The 15483-nt window shown below is 49.8% G+C and overlaps 6 protein-coding genes across 6 annotated transcripts; 3 read left to right on the top strand and 3 right to left on the bottom strand.

Annotated features, from left to right (window-relative positions):
- Positions 1-10: 10 nt before the first annotated feature.
- Positions 11-1170, bottom strand: alkB (oxidoreductase, 2OG-Fe(II) oxygenase family; the record flags this gene model as incomplete). The annotated part of the gene is made up of 2 exons (XM_056634927.1): positions 11-792; positions 849-1170. The coding sequence occupies 2 exons, from the start codon at positions 1168-1170 to the stop codon at positions 11-13; spliced, it is 1104 nt and encodes a 367-aa protein (XP_056485547.1).
- Positions 1171-1611: 441 nt separating this feature from the next.
- Positions 1612-2792, top strand: nimX (cyclin-dependent serine/threonine-protein kinase CDC28; the record flags this gene model as incomplete). Its single annotated transcript, XM_056634926.1, has 4 exons — positions 1612-1648; positions 1731-2239; positions 2303-2466; positions 2534-2792. 4 exons carry the CDS (start codon positions 1612-1614, stop codon positions 2790-2792), a joined length of 969 nt encoding a protein of 322 aa, XP_056485546.1.
- A 1060-nt stretch (positions 2793-3852) lies between these two features.
- On the top strand, positions 3853-6567 carry N7509_010288 (uncharacterized protein; the record flags this gene model as incomplete). Its single annotated transcript, XM_056634925.1, has 5 exons — positions 3853-4305; positions 4373-5010; positions 5036-5137; positions 5190-5295; positions 5347-6567. The coding sequence occupies 5 exons, from the start codon at positions 3853-3855 to the stop codon at positions 6565-6567; spliced, it is 2520 nt and encodes an 839-aa protein (XP_056485545.1).
- A 185-nt stretch (positions 6568-6752) lies between these two features.
- Positions 6753-8303, bottom strand: N7509_010287 (uncharacterized protein; the record flags this gene model as incomplete). The annotated part of the gene is made up of 3 exons (XM_056634924.1): positions 6753-7621; positions 7702-7948; positions 8031-8303. 3 exons carry the CDS (start codon positions 8301-8303, stop codon positions 6753-6755), a joined length of 1389 nt encoding a protein of 462 aa, XP_056485544.1.
- A 654-nt stretch (positions 8304-8957) lies between these two features.
- Positions 8958-9174, bottom strand: N7509_010286 (uncharacterized protein; the record flags this gene model as incomplete). The annotated part of the gene is given in 2 exon segments (XM_056634923.1): positions 8958-9127; positions 9138-9174. 2 exon segments carry the CDS (start codon positions 9172-9174, stop codon positions 8958-8960), a joined length of 207 nt encoding a protein of 68 aa, XP_056485543.1.
- Positions 9175-10325: 1151 nt separating this feature from the next.
- N7509_010285 (flavin-containing monooxygenase) lies at positions 10326-12026 on the top strand (the record flags this gene model as incomplete). The annotated part of the gene is made up of 1 exon (XM_056634922.1): positions 10326-12026. One exon carries the CDS (start codon positions 10326-10328, stop codon positions 12024-12026), a length of 1701 nt encoding a protein of 566 aa, XP_056485542.1.
- Between the last annotated feature and the right edge of the window lie 3457 nt (positions 12027-15483).

Raw genomic sequence — 15483 nt, 5'->3', positions numbered from 1 at the left:
GACGCCATCTTCATGGCTTTGGAGGATTGATCATCTGTCGTACGTTCAGATTGACCCTTTTACCAGACATCCAGCCTTTCCACATGGGAAAAGGGTCGGACGCAGCACCGGGCCCATCATCCCCTTCGGGCGAAGGCCAGTCTGCCAACCAGCTTGGACAAGTGGACGGCAATATCTTCGGGACACCATGCCAGGCAAACCGAGAAGCTCCATTCATATACACGGCATCCCCCGACCGTAGCCGAAAGACTTCGCAACCGTTTCCGTCATCGTGGCTCACCAAGAAGAGACCGTCGCAACCAAAGCTGACGCTGATCAAACCTACGTCGCAGTCCTCACTTACATCCCGATGGACGCTCAGAGTATCTCCCGCTGAGTACAAATTCAGGATCGCGGCCTGGGCCTCGGTTTGTGGAAATGCGGCCCGCAAGAGCTCAGCAATGTCTTGTGGAAAAGGCGGCGGAGCTTCCTCGGGATAAACTTTCGCAGTCCAATCATACTGGCCACCCAGAGTAACCCAGCGGAGTTTCTTGTCAAGAACATTTTGAACTGTCAAGGGTTTGTGCACTTGTAGGTCTTTGGGCTGAATCGTGCGGGTGGGATCATCTGAGAAGAAGCTTTTTGTGGTAGTAGTACGAGTATCGACATCCTCCGATCCTCCGGGGTAGGTGACGTCGTAGTGCAAGTGTAGGTTGGTCTTGTGGAGGGGGTTGGAGAGATCTCGGTGGAACAAGCGGGATAGAAGCTCGGTTTGAATGGTAGGAGGAAAAAGGGCAGGGATGATCAGAAGACCTACGAATTGGTTAGGATGAAGCTCATTCCCTGTACGGGTTAGTAGATTTGCTGACCAGAAATAGCATCATGGGTATAGACGGGAACATTCTCTGCCAAGGGAGCATGAGTATCACACTGTACTGATTGCCCCGAATGGTCGCCTTGTATGAAAGCATCGAACGCGAGGCGAAGATCCTGACTAGACATGTATTGAGAGAGAGTGAGGCCGGCAGGAAATTGCGATTGCGATTCCGATTCAGGATCTACTTTTTGAAGATCAATGATTCCTGGGTCATTGTCGACTTCAGACAGGGGGAGCCTGGTGTATTTCTTGTAGCATTGGCGAATGATATCAGGAGGGCGGTCATGGGCATCGATCCCTTTGATCTGCGCCATTGCGTGGAGAGTGAAATGGAGTGAGAGAGTGGAATCGAAGGAAGGAAGAGAGGAAGAGTTCCGGGCGGAGCGGAGCGGAGCAATCGGCAATCAGCGGGGCACGTGTTCACCACCCGCGCGTCCGCGGGGGTCAACAAACAAAAGTTTCCCCCCCACCAACACAGCCAGCACCGCCATGATCCTCTGATTTTGTGAATACCTTCAGATCGACTGACCCCTAGCGGCGTGGACAAATTCTGCTGTAAGTGCTCTCAAGTCTTCATCGTCGAGATCAGCCCGAAATTTCGTCCCATTGGACACCATTGGCCCGCATTGATCCAATGTTGCCCCTTGCATCTCCATCCCACTTGTTCCCACATCCTGCGTCACTCCCAAGCCCTCGGTTCCTGTCACGTTTCTAACTCGATCTAGAATCACTCAGAACACGAAATCGCATCCACCATGGAGAACTACCAAAAAATCGAGAAAATTGGCGAAGGTGAGGGGTTTGACGCCGTTATTTACATCCGTTGCCTGGGGCCGAAAAAAAAGAGGAAAATCTAACATATTGAGGCTGCCAGGTACCTACGGCGTTGTTTACAAAGCTCGAGAACTCAGTCATCCCAATCGCATCGTTGCCCTGAAGAAGATCCGATTAGAAGCCGAAGATGAAGGCGTCCCAAGTACCGCCATTCGCGAGATCTCGCTCCTCAAAGAGATGCATGACCCGAATATCGTCCAATTGTTCAATATCGTTCACGCCGACGGTCACAAGCTCTACCTTGTTTTTGAATACTTGGATCTCGACCTAAAGAAGTATATGGAGGCTCTACCAGTCAGTGAAGGTGGCCGGGGCAAGGCCTTGCCCGATGGATCGACAATGGCCGCAAGCCTGGGTCTCGGCGAGGATATGGTCAAGAAGTTCATGGCACAATTGGTCGAGGGTGTCCGCTATTGCCACAGTCATCGCATTCTTCACCGTGACCTGAAGCCTCAGAACCTGCTTATCGATCGCGACGGTAACTTGAAACTGGCCGATTTTGGTTTGGCCCGAGCCTTTGGTGTTCCACTCCGTACTTATACCCACGAGGTAAGCAATTGAGAGCAACAGGCTAATAGCAGATGACATTTTTATGCTAATATTATGGATAAGGTTGTCACATTGTGGTACCGCTCTCCAGAGATTCTGCTCGGTGGTCGCCAATACTCTACCGGCGTTGATATGTGGTCCGTTGGAGCCATCTTCGCGGAGATGTGCACACGCAAGCCGCTTTTCCCTGGTGACTCGGAGATTGACGAGATCTTTAAAATCTTCCGGTGGGTTTCAGATTGTTATCTTTGGGGATTATGTTGTTCCGTCTCACTAATCTTCGATCTGTCACAGCGTACTCGGTACCCCCGACGAAGAGGCATGGCCCGGCGTCACCTCGTTCCCCGATTACAAAGCTACTTTCCCCAAGTGGACTCGCCCCGATACAGCTCTGGTTCCTGGCCTAGAGGAAGCTGGCGCCGATCTCCTAGAAGCCCTGCTTGAGTTCGACCCAGCCCATCGACTCTCAGCGAAACAAGCCTGCCAACATCCGTATTTCAGCCAGGGCAGCGCACACTACTCGACCCGTACCACGCGCATCGGCTATCAATGAGCTGAACTCGGCGCCAATATTTTATGTTTGTAACCTTATTGACGGCGGATGATCACAGGAAATGTTGGATCTCCGAGGACATGTGTTTTCCCTTTGTATCTGGCGTTGGTCGGGGAGCGACTAGGAGGACGGGCTCTGTTTTTGTTCCAAGTGCTATTCTTTTCATTTCTTTTCTTTGAATCAATGCAAGGCGTACATACCCCCTTCGGAGGATTTTATGACATTCTTGTCACGGTCATGAGACTTGATATTTCCCCATTCCTCGACTTCTCCTAGATTGGTCTCTTTTTCATCGAAACAACACTATTCGTCTGAACTCAGCCATGTCAGCCTCAACTCGGACGCAATGCTCCCAAAGGACTTGGGGTTACACCGACAGATTGGATACGAAAGCCAAAATGCCATTCAGCCACTCTGCCCTGCCAATCGCGCTGCAAAACGGGCCATTCGTGTCCGAGCTGAGGCAGTCAGCGACCCACCCCGCAGGGACATCTCCGCGACCTGACATCTGTAATCCAATTTATTCTTGGAAAAACGGACCCAACGGTGACCCCTGCCTGCATACGCAGGAAACCTCCCAGACCCGGTTTCTGCAGCGCCCTTGTCTCCATCCAGCGAAGATGCCGTTTGGGGGCCAAAAGCTCCGTGAGACCGGCTGAAGGGGGGTTTGGGGGCCAACGCTGAACTCGTCTCCGCAGCGGTTCATTCGCGGTGGGACGTGCAGTCTAATGCACGCCCCTGCAGCCTTACGAACGCCCTGGGAGTCAGAGTCTCTCGGCGGGGGCTGCTCATGCGCTATCTGGCCGAGCCGTCGGCGAGGCCGTGGACATGGTGGAGAGTCTCTCGTCCGTTTAAATATTTGAGGTGCTGCGCTGCGCCTTCTTTTATCTTCAATCGTCGCTATTCCAAATGGGCAGTGCGATTTAGTGCGATATACAAAACATCGCAGGAGCAAAAAGAAATATAACGGCTCCCCCACCACTCCCGGCAATAGATTTATTTCTGCCAGGGCCCTGTTGTCTTTTGTTTTTCTTTTGCCTACTAGACTGACCTCGACACAATGACTCTCACGGAGTATGAAGAGGAGATGATGATGTGCGGAGCGTCGATGCCCCCTGCCTCGTCTCGTTCTAACAGTCGCCCGCCCGGCAATCGGGCACGTTCCCAAGCGCCCCAGGACGCCGTGCGGCAGTTTTGGAACGATTTCAACACCAAGTATCCCGGGAAAGTGTACACTGTGCTCCCGGATAATCCTTATGCGCGTACCCGTGCGAAGCGGGTCCCTAACGGCGTGATCCAAGGCCATGAGGCCGTCAAGTCGTACGAACAGGCACGCAATGAATGCCAAAAGTCCGTGGAACGTATTGTTAAGGAATGCGAGCGAGTGAACCAGAAGTATACCGATCCCCACTTTGACATCGAGCTCGATCTCAAGTCTGGTATGCGCCACTATCTGGATGGGCTGGATAAAACAAATGAGATTATGCGACCACGCGGCGTGAAGAGAGTAACGGTTCGTCCAAAGGCCTCATGGCGTCATTCGGGAATTTTCAGCGAATGGTGTAATTAACAAATTATAGGAAATCTTTGAAAATCCCCAATTCTTTGTCAATGGACCGAAGGCTTCGGACGTCCGTCAGGGATATGATGGCGACTGCTGGTTGATGGCTGCGCTGTGCACGATGGGGAACAAGACTGGTCTCATCGAGAGGATTTGCGTGGCCCAGGACGCCAAGATTGGGATTTATGGATTCGTTTTCTATCGCGGTAAGGGCTTATGTGCAGTTTACCGCGGAGCGATACTGACTCGACTTTTAGATGGCGAATGGCAGCAATGCATTGTAGACGATAAGCTCTATCTGCGTGCTGCCGATTATGACGAGTCAATTGATGAACGCCCGCTGTGGGACGACATTAACCGGACAGACACCGAAGAGGAATATCGCCGAGTTTGGCAGACCGGCTCCAGGGCGCTCTACTTTGCGCAGTGTGTCGATCCAAATGAAACTTGGCTTCCACTTTTGGAGAAGGCGTTTGCGAAGGCACATGGTGACTACTCTGCGATTGAGGGTGGATTCGTCGGGGAAGGTATCGAAGACCTGACTGGAGGTGTCACATCAGAGGTTCTATCTAGCAATATCCTAGACAAGGACCGATTCTGGAGTGAGGAGCTTATGAAAGTCAACGAGGAGTTTCTCTTTGGCTGTGGAACTGGCTTGTTTTCCAACTGGTTGGACCCAAAGTATGATGGCCCCCCAAGAGACCGAAAAGGGGATTTCAGAGAACCATTCATACTCCATTATGGAAGCCAGAGAAATCAAGGGACATCGCCTCCTACGACTTCGGTAAGTATTGCTAGCATATTACGGCAAAGAATTACTACTAACTCTGTTCAAGCAACCCATGGGGAAAGAAGGAATGGCATGGTGCATGGGGTGATGGGTCCGAACAGTGGACAGCAGAGTGGATGGAGCTTCTGGGCCACAAGTTTGGTAACGATGGGGTACGTGCAGAATTTACGGTCGGTTCCTGGGCTTTATTAACTCGCAAATAGTTCTTTTGGATCTGCTACAATGACCTGCTCAAGAAGTATCAGCACTTTGACCGCACCCGTCTTTTTGGACCGGAATGGACCGTCACACAACAATGGACGACATTGAATGTGCCCTGGTCAGCTGATTACCACAGTTCCAAATTCATAATGGATGTCACGAAGAGCGGCCCTGTAGTCATTGTTCTTTCGCAGCTTGACACCCGCTACTTCAAGGGACTGAGTGGCGAGTACAACTTTGTTCTCAAATTTCGGGTCCAGAAAGAGGGAGAGGAAGATTACATGGTGCGCAGCCACAGCAGCCATTTCATGGCTCGTTCCGTGAATGCCGAGATCGACCTAGAACCAGGTCGCTACCATGTTCTCATGAAAATCATCGCTTTCCGACACGAAGAAACAGAGTCCACCGAAGAGATAGTCCAGCGCGTTGCTTCAACAAGGCGTGAGAAGCTTGTCCAAGTCGGTCTTTCTTATGATTTGGCCCATGCTAAGGGCGTGGTTGTCGAAACAGAGCGGGAACGATACGAGAGGGAAAGACGCAAAGCTGCCGACCGGAAGAAGCTTCGCGAAGAGACGAAGAGAAGACTACAGAAAGAATATATCCGCGACCGAAAGATGGCTGCTCGACAACAGCGGATGGAGGTGCGTCGCTCTGGCCGGGTTCCCAACGGCATCTCGATTGATCGGAGTCCCGAGCGTAGCCCTATCCCAGGACAGGTCCTGCCAGAGACCCAGACTCAATCGCCCACCGACGTTGCAAGTACCTCCAGCGATGGAAGTGACCGAAGACCAACAACGAATGGCTCGGTCCCCACTATTCAATTCAATGGACTACACGCGAGACATGCGAGCAGTGGATCTCATCGAAGACGTACCGAGTCACCACGTCCAAGCCTCAATACTCGCCTGGCAACCGACAACTTGAATGGCAGTGATATGGAGCTGCTTGACGGGTTTGAGTTCGATAGTGACTTGGACATGCCGCCAGATGAGGCGGAGTGCAAGCCTCCTACTTCTTTGCAGGGATCCAACCAACCCAATGCCGACCCATGGAATGCTGTCTGTGTCGTTGGATTGCGCGTGTACTCCAAGGACTCGGGTCTGAGCCTGGAGGTGGTTCGTCCTGTTCCAGAGGATGATACTGAGGCCCCACTGGACCGTGACGATCCAGCTGCATCAGCCACTATTGAGAAGGCCTTATGGGGCATGGACTTCGCTGTATGATGGGAAGAGCGAGGTTGAGAACTTTTGAAATTACATCATTTGAGCGCATAGACTGAACAGCGATCGTACATGTATCAATACTACATAACTAACTATTTACTGCAACTCTTCAAGACTGCTGCCTGCTGTTCGCTTTTTTCATTTTGAGAAATTACTACATTTAAGATAGGATCCAGGTGTACATATTACATCCAAAAATCATTATTCGTCGTCTGAAATGTCGTCAGGTTGAAGGCAGGGTCAGAGGCCCAGGAATAGTCCTCCATGCCCGCAATATACCCCATATCCAAATTCGACTCACTCGTCAACTCCGGCTTCAGCTTCGAGTTCAATTTATTGGAAAGCCCTCGCGCCACTAGAGATGCCATATCCGATTTCCTCCCAAGACATAGAAGTGCCCGAATACAGGTCTCACAGCCTTGGCGGAATTGATCAAAAGAGCCGCTTGATCCACAATGGACAGAGCCCAATGAGGTTTGCAAATTCTCGAGAAAAATGTATCCAGACTTGGAAAACGAGTGAATGAGAAGGACGGTGAAAGGCTCAGTAAGGAATGCCGCATCGTTAAGAGAGTCATGAAATTGACTCGGATGTGGCTTCATCGTCTCATCTTCATATATCGAGCATTGAGCAAGTGTCGCCACGGCAGACGCATTGTCTCTCTTGAGTGAGCCAGAGAACTGTATAACATTCCGTGACTGGCGCTGATGCTCTAGGCTCAGGTTTGTTTGGTCGATGTTTTCGATTACATCTGCTAGAAGCATTGCGCCAAGATGCCAATGTGCCGCGAGTACAACATACCATGACTGTACCCGAGGTGGTAAGGCTGCATGATTCGAGACGCAGTTCAGAATGAAAATGTTGTAAGCGTTATTCCAGTGTCGATATACCAGTAGGGCTTTCTGAATGCCTCCCTCGATCAATTCAGGCTCCGCATCTCGGTAGATGAGTGTTTGAAGTTGAGTGATTCGACGCCACAGTAATACCTTTACTGGAGCTGCGTCTGATAATATTTCGGCTGCTTCCTCGTGGAAAAAGGCCATGTTGGCATGGGCTTATCGGGCGTTTGATATCCAGCAGGTTTTTGAAGGAGAAAATCGCCCCACAAATCCTGCTTCCCGTTGCGTAGCTGACTCGACGAAAGACTGAACCCATCGAGGTCGAGCGAAGGCTCTGTAGCACCGAATGGTGACGTTTTCCAAACGGAGTCTGAAGCCTTTTGGCTATCTTCGTCGGAGACTACAGGGGGTCGTTGGTGCATGGCGGCGATTTGGGTGTCAAACATGACCCCTAGCCAGAAGAGAAGGTCGAATGTATCACGGTTCTCAAGCTCATGGAGAGACGCATCTGTGTTGGTAGAGCTTGGAAGGGTGCCTGCTGTCTTTTCTCAAAAGTTCCATATTTCGTTGAACTCCTGGTCGGGGTTGAGCGGCCTTGTATCGAAAGCTGAACATTTGACGAACAGCGTTTTCGAGAAATATGTGTGCCAGGTCTTGCTCAAGGAGACCGTCGAGTCCGATCTCTTCTTGATCTGTGATGGGTCTTTGGGTGAGAGAGAAGAGAATATTGGCAAAGACAACGCGGAAAGAGGGTATTCCCACGGAAATCTCCAGTGTATGTTTCGCGTCGTTCCATAGGCTCTCCCGAAATGACTTTTCGTTTTGAATCAACGGATTTGATGAAATATAATTTGAGTCCTTTTGAAAATTCTGAGCCCATTGAGATGCAAATGCCATAATGGACTTGTGGAGAGCCTGCGACGCCTTTTTATCTTCAAGCACGCTCAGGGATCGTCCCCTTATTGATGTTGCTGCGTAATCCAATCGACAAACGCGTGTGCAAATCCTATTTGAAAAGTTTGGACCCCATTCACTTTGTTTTGTCCTCGGCTTTCCATGTTCGGAAATTCGGCTATATGGGCAGTTCCTTTCAGTGAGCCAACATGACAACGCGTTTTCCATACTGTCGTGATATATGCGAATTAAATTTTGGGTCATGGTCGAGCGAGCGTAGTCCCTTGCGGTTTGATCTGAAAGCGAACACAGAACCTGCTGATTTGGGAGCCGATTTGCTGCGTGTCTCGAAACAGGAGAGTAATATTGAGGAATATTTTCACTTGCAAGGCCAGCTCGCTCAAGTTGAATGAAGTCATTTATAGCTGTGCCCACCGAGCCTGGCAGTGATCCATTATTGACAGCTTGGGGGCCTGCTTCCTTGTCCAGCTCTTGATGATACATATCTTCGCCAGAGGCTTGCCAATTACTCCGAGGAGGAATATGATCAAGGCCGGGGGTGCAACTTGTTGTGTCGGACAGTTGCGTGACTTGATCTTCGGGCCAAGCCGAAATTGGGAATAAGTGTCAGCAGTATCAAGGTTTTCGTGCTCAAGTTCATTGCCTACGCCATCGAACGGCGGGCTTCCATTCGAAGATTTCCTTTGACAGGTGGTGGTAGGCGTGTCCGCTTCTTCCGATGGTGTGATTTTGATGGCCCCAGCTACTCTTTTCCGGCGTTGCTGGCGGCTGTGCTTCCTTGTTGAGAGCCACTGGAATGTACAGTCCTTTTTGTACCTTTTGCAATTCGAGCAGGAGTCGGGCCGATCGTCATGTAGCGTCTTTATCAGAATAGATCAGATCAGTTGGACTTTAGGGGCATTCTCATCGTGAGATAACACAAACCGGTGCGTCGCATCTCCTCTTTCCTTTCCTGCATTGGTCGCAGCTATGATCCGACCTCCGGCTGGGGGTCTCCATAGCTGACGCTAGGGAGAAGAGAGCGACTTTTTGCGGGGTATTGAACAACAAGATAGGAGATTACCGATCGCATGAGACTGGAGCTAGACCTTGGGTGGTTGTGGGGGTGAAAGAAAGAACTGACTACGCAACCCCTCACGGCTGTAAGTCAAAAGTGGAGGGCGATCTGCGAAATTGTGATTGGAGAATGAGCATCTACCCCATGGGGTTGGGATTGGGAGTTCTTCCTAGCCACACTACGCGTGAATGCACTATTTTTGTGACGACAGTTGCTGGCCATCTTGATTTCGGTTCAATAATTCCTAGCTCATAATTTTTGGCTGTCTAGCGAATGGTGTTTGCTAGTAAATGTTAAGGTACATGTATGCTTCCGTTACTCCGTACAGGAAATCCTACTGGTAGATAAAACTCCTGACACATATAGAACTCCTGGATGATCACTCTGGATATATAGAAGCTATCTAAGCTTAGCTCAACAAACTTGCGGATCCTCACATTCTATGTGTGGTGCTATTCCTCCTTAATAAAATGGAATCGCAATGAGGATCAGATCTCAACCGCGATCTCGAGCAGGCCTAGAATGCGGATCCGGTGAGCGGATCCGTTCAGCTAAAAGGGACCATCAAACATTGCAAATGCCACCAATCATATCTGCATATCGCGACTAGGATTTGCGGGGCCGTGACAAACGAGCTTTGCTTTTGCGGGGGCAGCAAACCATCACCTCGACCAAGAAGAGCCAGGAACGCGGGGATCGCATCCAGGGCTAAACAACGTCTCTGTTTGCGAAGAAGAGATCGTGTCATTGGATATCCGTTCCAATAGCTTCATCATGTTCGTCCGCATGAAAATGGAATCCTTGTCGAGGTTACATTTTAGGTGATCACTTGTGCATATGATCGGTTGGGATGGCTATGGTATTTTAATGCCCCTGGAGCTCGATGATTCGGACCGAAAGAGAATTCTGCATTCTCCTCAATCGTCTTTATCTTGGGACTTTCAACCATGTCTTTCAGAACTGAGCTAAAGGAAAACGCCTTTCGTCGGGAATCAACCGGCCCCTATGCCGACAACCTCAGTGTCGATGCACTAGTCGTCGGTGCCGGGTTTGGAGGCATCTTCTGTCTTCACGAGCTGCGAAAATTGGGACTCAATACCGTCATATTTGAAGCCGGGAACGAGTTGGGAGGTACTTGGAGATGGAACTGCTACCCTGGTGCCGGGGTGGACTCGGAAGTACCTGAATACATGTATTCAATCCCAGAGACTTGGAAAGATTGGAACTGGTCAACCAATTATCCATCATATGACGAGTTGCGAAGATATTTCGATCATGTGGATGGTGTTCTTCAGGTCAAGAAAGACTGCGCATTCAACAGTGTCGTTATTGACGCGCAATTCGATGTGAAGGAAGGTCGCTGGCACGTCAAGACAGCAGATGGCAGATCCGCCAGCGCCAGGTACTTCATTGTTGCGACAGGCTTCTCCGCCAAGCGGTACATTCCAGAATGGTCGGGGATGGACAAATTCAAAGGAATTGTCCACCATTCCTCCTTTTGGCCCGATGAACATATTGATGTGCGTGGCAAACGCTGTGCAGTTATTGGCACTGGGGCATCTGGCGTGCAAGTAACCCAAGCCTGGGGGCCCACTGCCGGCTCATTGAAAGTGTTCCAGCGAACTCCGAATCTGGCGCTTCCGATGAAGAGAAGGGCTCTTACGGTGAGCGAACAAGAGGAGGCCAAGAAGTCTTATCCCGAGCTGTTTTCTCTCCGCGAGAAATGCTTTGGTGGATTTTTGTACACATTCGACGAAAGAGACACGTTCGACGATAATGAAGAGGAAAGACAAGCTTTTTATGAGAAGTTATGGGACGAGGGTGGATTCCGCTTCTGGCTCGCCAACTATAAGGACTACCTTTTCGATGCTAAAGCGAACCGCCCTGCTTACGACTTTTGGAGCAAGAAAACTCGCGAGCGTATCGGGGACCCAAAACAGCGAGACCTCCTAGCGCCTTTAGAGCCGCCGCATCACTTCGGAGTCAAACGGCCTTCATTGCAATCCACCTATTATGAACAATTCAATCGACCAAATGTCGAGGTAATCGATATCAAGAACAATAATATCGTGGGCTTCACAGAAAACGGCATTGAGCTACAGGATGGAGCTGTCCATGAACTGGACGTTATTTGCATTGCCACAGGGTTTGATATTTCGACCGGCGGTATGACTAACATGGGACTGAGGAGTATCTATGGCACAGCATTGGAAGATGAGTGGAAAGCAGGCGCCTACACATATCTGGGAACCACCGTGCGTGGCTATCCCAATATGTTCCACCTTTACGGTCCGCATGGCCCCACGCTTTTCAGCAACGGACCTACTACTGTCGAGATACAAGGTCGCTGGATTGCCCATACCATCAAGCAGATGGAGCGGCAGAATATCAAGTACATCAACCCGACACGCGAGGCTATAGAGACGTGGAAGAAACGCATCAACCATCTGTCTGATATTACCTTATTCCCTACCACCAAATCCACCTATATGGGCGGAAGTCTCCCTGGGAAAGTATTTGAGCAGGTGAACTACGCTGGTGGGGAGCCTGCTTATGCGCAAGAAATTCGCTCCGTTCTTCCAAACTTCGACGGCTTTGATATTGCTAAGAGCTCAAGGGAGACGGGCCAGGTGTCTAGTAAGATCTGATTAGCGAACGAATTTGATTTTCCAATTATTTTGAAAGTGCTTACTTGAACCTCCGAACTTGGTGCGTAAGATTGTAAAAAGTTTAAGACACTCATATCATATTCTGGTCGACGCGGGTTAGTGCTACAGAACACTTGAATCCACGAATGGTGACTAGCAGTAGTAAAACAACCCACCATTTCTTGTATAAAAACAATAATTTAATTCTAGATTACCATTCGTCATCGCCAGAAGTCCCTGGCCCATTTGACTTTGTTTATAAACTTTTTCGTATCAAATCCCGCCAACTGCCAAGAGCCCATGGGACTTACATAAGTGGAATTCTCACTTAGTTATTTGTCGGTATGAGTGGGGAATTGGTATTGTAAGGCATGGTCAGAATGTATCATTGTAACTTAGCCAAGAGTCTTAGTCATGGTCGGTCGCATACAAATTAGTATGTGAGCGAACATAACAAAAATTAGACAACTACCCATGGACCTGATTGGACGTACATTTCTGTTCCGACAGTTATGAGCCCGGCTTGCTAAGTGAATATATTGCCTATTCTGTCGAATCTGAGGCTATTCATACCGTTTATCTGTCGAATTGACCCCGTCGGTCAATTACCCCTGAGAGCGAACCGATCTGTACACAGTATCTGCATCGAAAGCAGCACTGTTGAATACAACCCGATACCGCTATGGAAAACGCTGTTATCTCCGCTTCGCAGAGCGTCAAGCTGCGAACGTCGGCCGATTGGATCGATTGGATACGTGCTATCCGCGATGTCGCCGAAACCGACCGTGTATGGAAGTTCATCGATCCCGATACCCCTGAGAGTATTCTTCCTGAACCGAGAGAGTGCCCTGAACCACCGTCTCCCGAAGCGAATGCAACGGCGATCGATCTATATAAGATAAATTATCAGCGATGGGATCGAGAGGAGAGAGGACTAGCCAATATCAAGAGAGTGATTATGGCAACCGTTGAACCTGCAGTTAGGGATCAGCTGTATGATAAACCTACTGTGCATGGACGTCTAGTGATGTTGAGAGACCGATACTCTGACTCTGGAAACCTGAATGAGGAATATCGCCAGGACTATATGTACAATGCAGTGTATCCACCGCGGAAAGGTGAGGATGTAAAAGCATTTGTACGTCGTTGGGAGAAGATGAGAGATCGGATGATTGCTATTGGTGAGACCCAAATGAAGTTTAACAAGGACTTCCTGTTAGCAGTGAAGCATTTGGCACCAATGTGGCACACACAACAACTTCGACCTATCACGATCGAGAGCACCAAGATGGATAATAGTACATTGGTGAATGACTTCCTGGCTCACTACCGCGAGCACTTTGGTAGCGCACCAGCACCAGCGCCACCGACCAATCTCCGAGGTCATTCAGCACCAAGAGCTGCATTCTCAACTCTTCAAGGTAGCACTGAGGCTGTACCAGATTCGCCAAGTGCAACAAAACCGGCTAAGAAGCGGTCGTTGAAGGATGTGCCAATGGCTGAGCGATGGTGCCCGTGTGGTAAAAGAAACCACAAACCATGGGAATGTCCATATATCAATGAAAAGGAGAGATCGGCCAATTGGAGTGCCGATTCGAGAACTCAAGGAAGGATCAACCAGATGCTCAAGGATCATCCTGATTGGAAGGAGTTTATTGACAAGGAGATCAAGTCAGCCAATCAGTATTATTCAGCTGAAAAACAGGGTGCTGCCCTAGGTACTTGGTCAATGACTACGCTGGCACTGAATTGTCTTAATCAAAGGCCTCACCTTAGGGATGAATGGGTATTTGATACAGCAACTCATCGCCATATCTGTGTGGACCGAGATCTGTTCATTGAGTATACCCCTGATGAATCAGTCGTCAAAACTGGTGACAGTGTCACTCGCACCTTAGGGTATGGAACTGCAGTAATGTCCTGTATTGACCCTAGAACGGGTGCGCGAAGCAGCGTCAAATTGCATAATGCCTGTCATTCACCTACCTTCCAAGCCAACCTAGTCTCGTATGGTTGTGCAAAGGAACGTGGCTGCCAATGGGATGAGATGAACAACTGTATAAGAGATCCGAGAGGCATCCCATTTGCACGTGTAGCCTGGAATGATAATGCGAAACTGTGGCTGTTTGATAAGCCACAGGGTGATGCAACTAATTGACTAGCCGATGGAACTGCCACCTTAGAGAGTGAGTGTGATATCGAGTACGCAATGGCAGTGCGGAAATCGATTGCACCAAGGATCTCTGAGGCATCGTCGGATGTGTGGCATCGCAGATTGGGCCATATACATCCAAATGCAGTGAAGAAAACAGCTGAGATGGTAGAAGGAATCAAAATCAAGGACCCTGAGGCTACTGGCATAACTGAGTCCCCGTGCCAGGTGTGTAGTATGTCACACGCACCACGTCAGATATCACGGAGACCGGTAGGTCGTACGTTTGGCAGGTTTGGCCAGCTGTATTACGACCTAATCGAAATGCCAAAGGAGTCACATAATGGCCACCGATATATCACACATTTCTATGTATCAGGCATTCGGTTCCACTGGGTGTATACGCACGCGCGTAAATCAGAGTGTCAAAACGGAATAAGGGCGTTTTTGTATCTGGCCACCCGTTTACTGAAGATACCCCTGATTGGAATTCACTCAGATAACGAGAGATCAGTGACAGCTGATACTGAACGAGAGCTCGAGGGAATGGGCTTTGTGGTGACACATACTGTGGTACATAGCGCTGAGATGAACGGCCCCGGCGAACGCTCAGGGGGTGTCGTCATTCATAAGGCCAGAAAGCTGCGTATTGAGGGCCAATTGCCTGAGGGCCTGTGGCCAGAGATGGTATACGCTGCGGTGTATATACTGAACAGGACTCCAACCCATCTAGAGGATGGAAGTTGGATAGTGCCCTGGGATGAAGCACGATCACACCTGGACCAGAACTTTGTGAGAAAGTCAGACCTGTCATGTCTGAGATTGTATGGCAGTCTCACCTATTGCCGGATACCGAATATTCCCCGTTCTCACAAACTTCGCCCTCGTGCGGAAGTTGGTTTCTTGGTTGGTTATCAGGCTTCGAATGTGTGGCGAGTTTGGATGCCCTCGTCGGGTAGGATTCAAACCGTACGCGACGCAGTATTCGATGAATCGTGTCGCTGGCACCCTGGCATACAGTTTTGGAGGGAGCACCCACTACCGATCCCAGAAACCCGTGATATCCTCAACGACCGTGAGGAATGGCGCGTTATTCACCACGAAATAGGTCTCCCTGACGACTGGATTGAGAGACGAATCGGACATGAATCTGAGGCCGAACAATCGAATCCAGCACCTACTGATGCTGAGAGCGTTAGTAGAGAGCCTGAAATTGAGGATAGCAGTGAAGATGACCCTGAGGAAGTAGCTGATCGTGAAGCGACACCTGCACCTACTCATCTTGAGGCTGTACAACAGTATACT

Source organism: Penicillium cosmopolitanum (genome assembly GCF_028827165.1).
Source record: "Penicillium cosmopolitanum strain IBT 29677 chromosome Unknown utg000009l:1.0-9042332.0:1.0-9050551.0, whole genome shotgun sequence".
Lineage (NCBI taxonomy): Eukaryota > Fungi > Ascomycota > Eurotiomycetes > Eurotiales > Aspergillaceae > Penicillium > Penicillium cosmopolitanum.
This window is presented reverse-complemented; position numbering and strand designations above follow the sequence as displayed.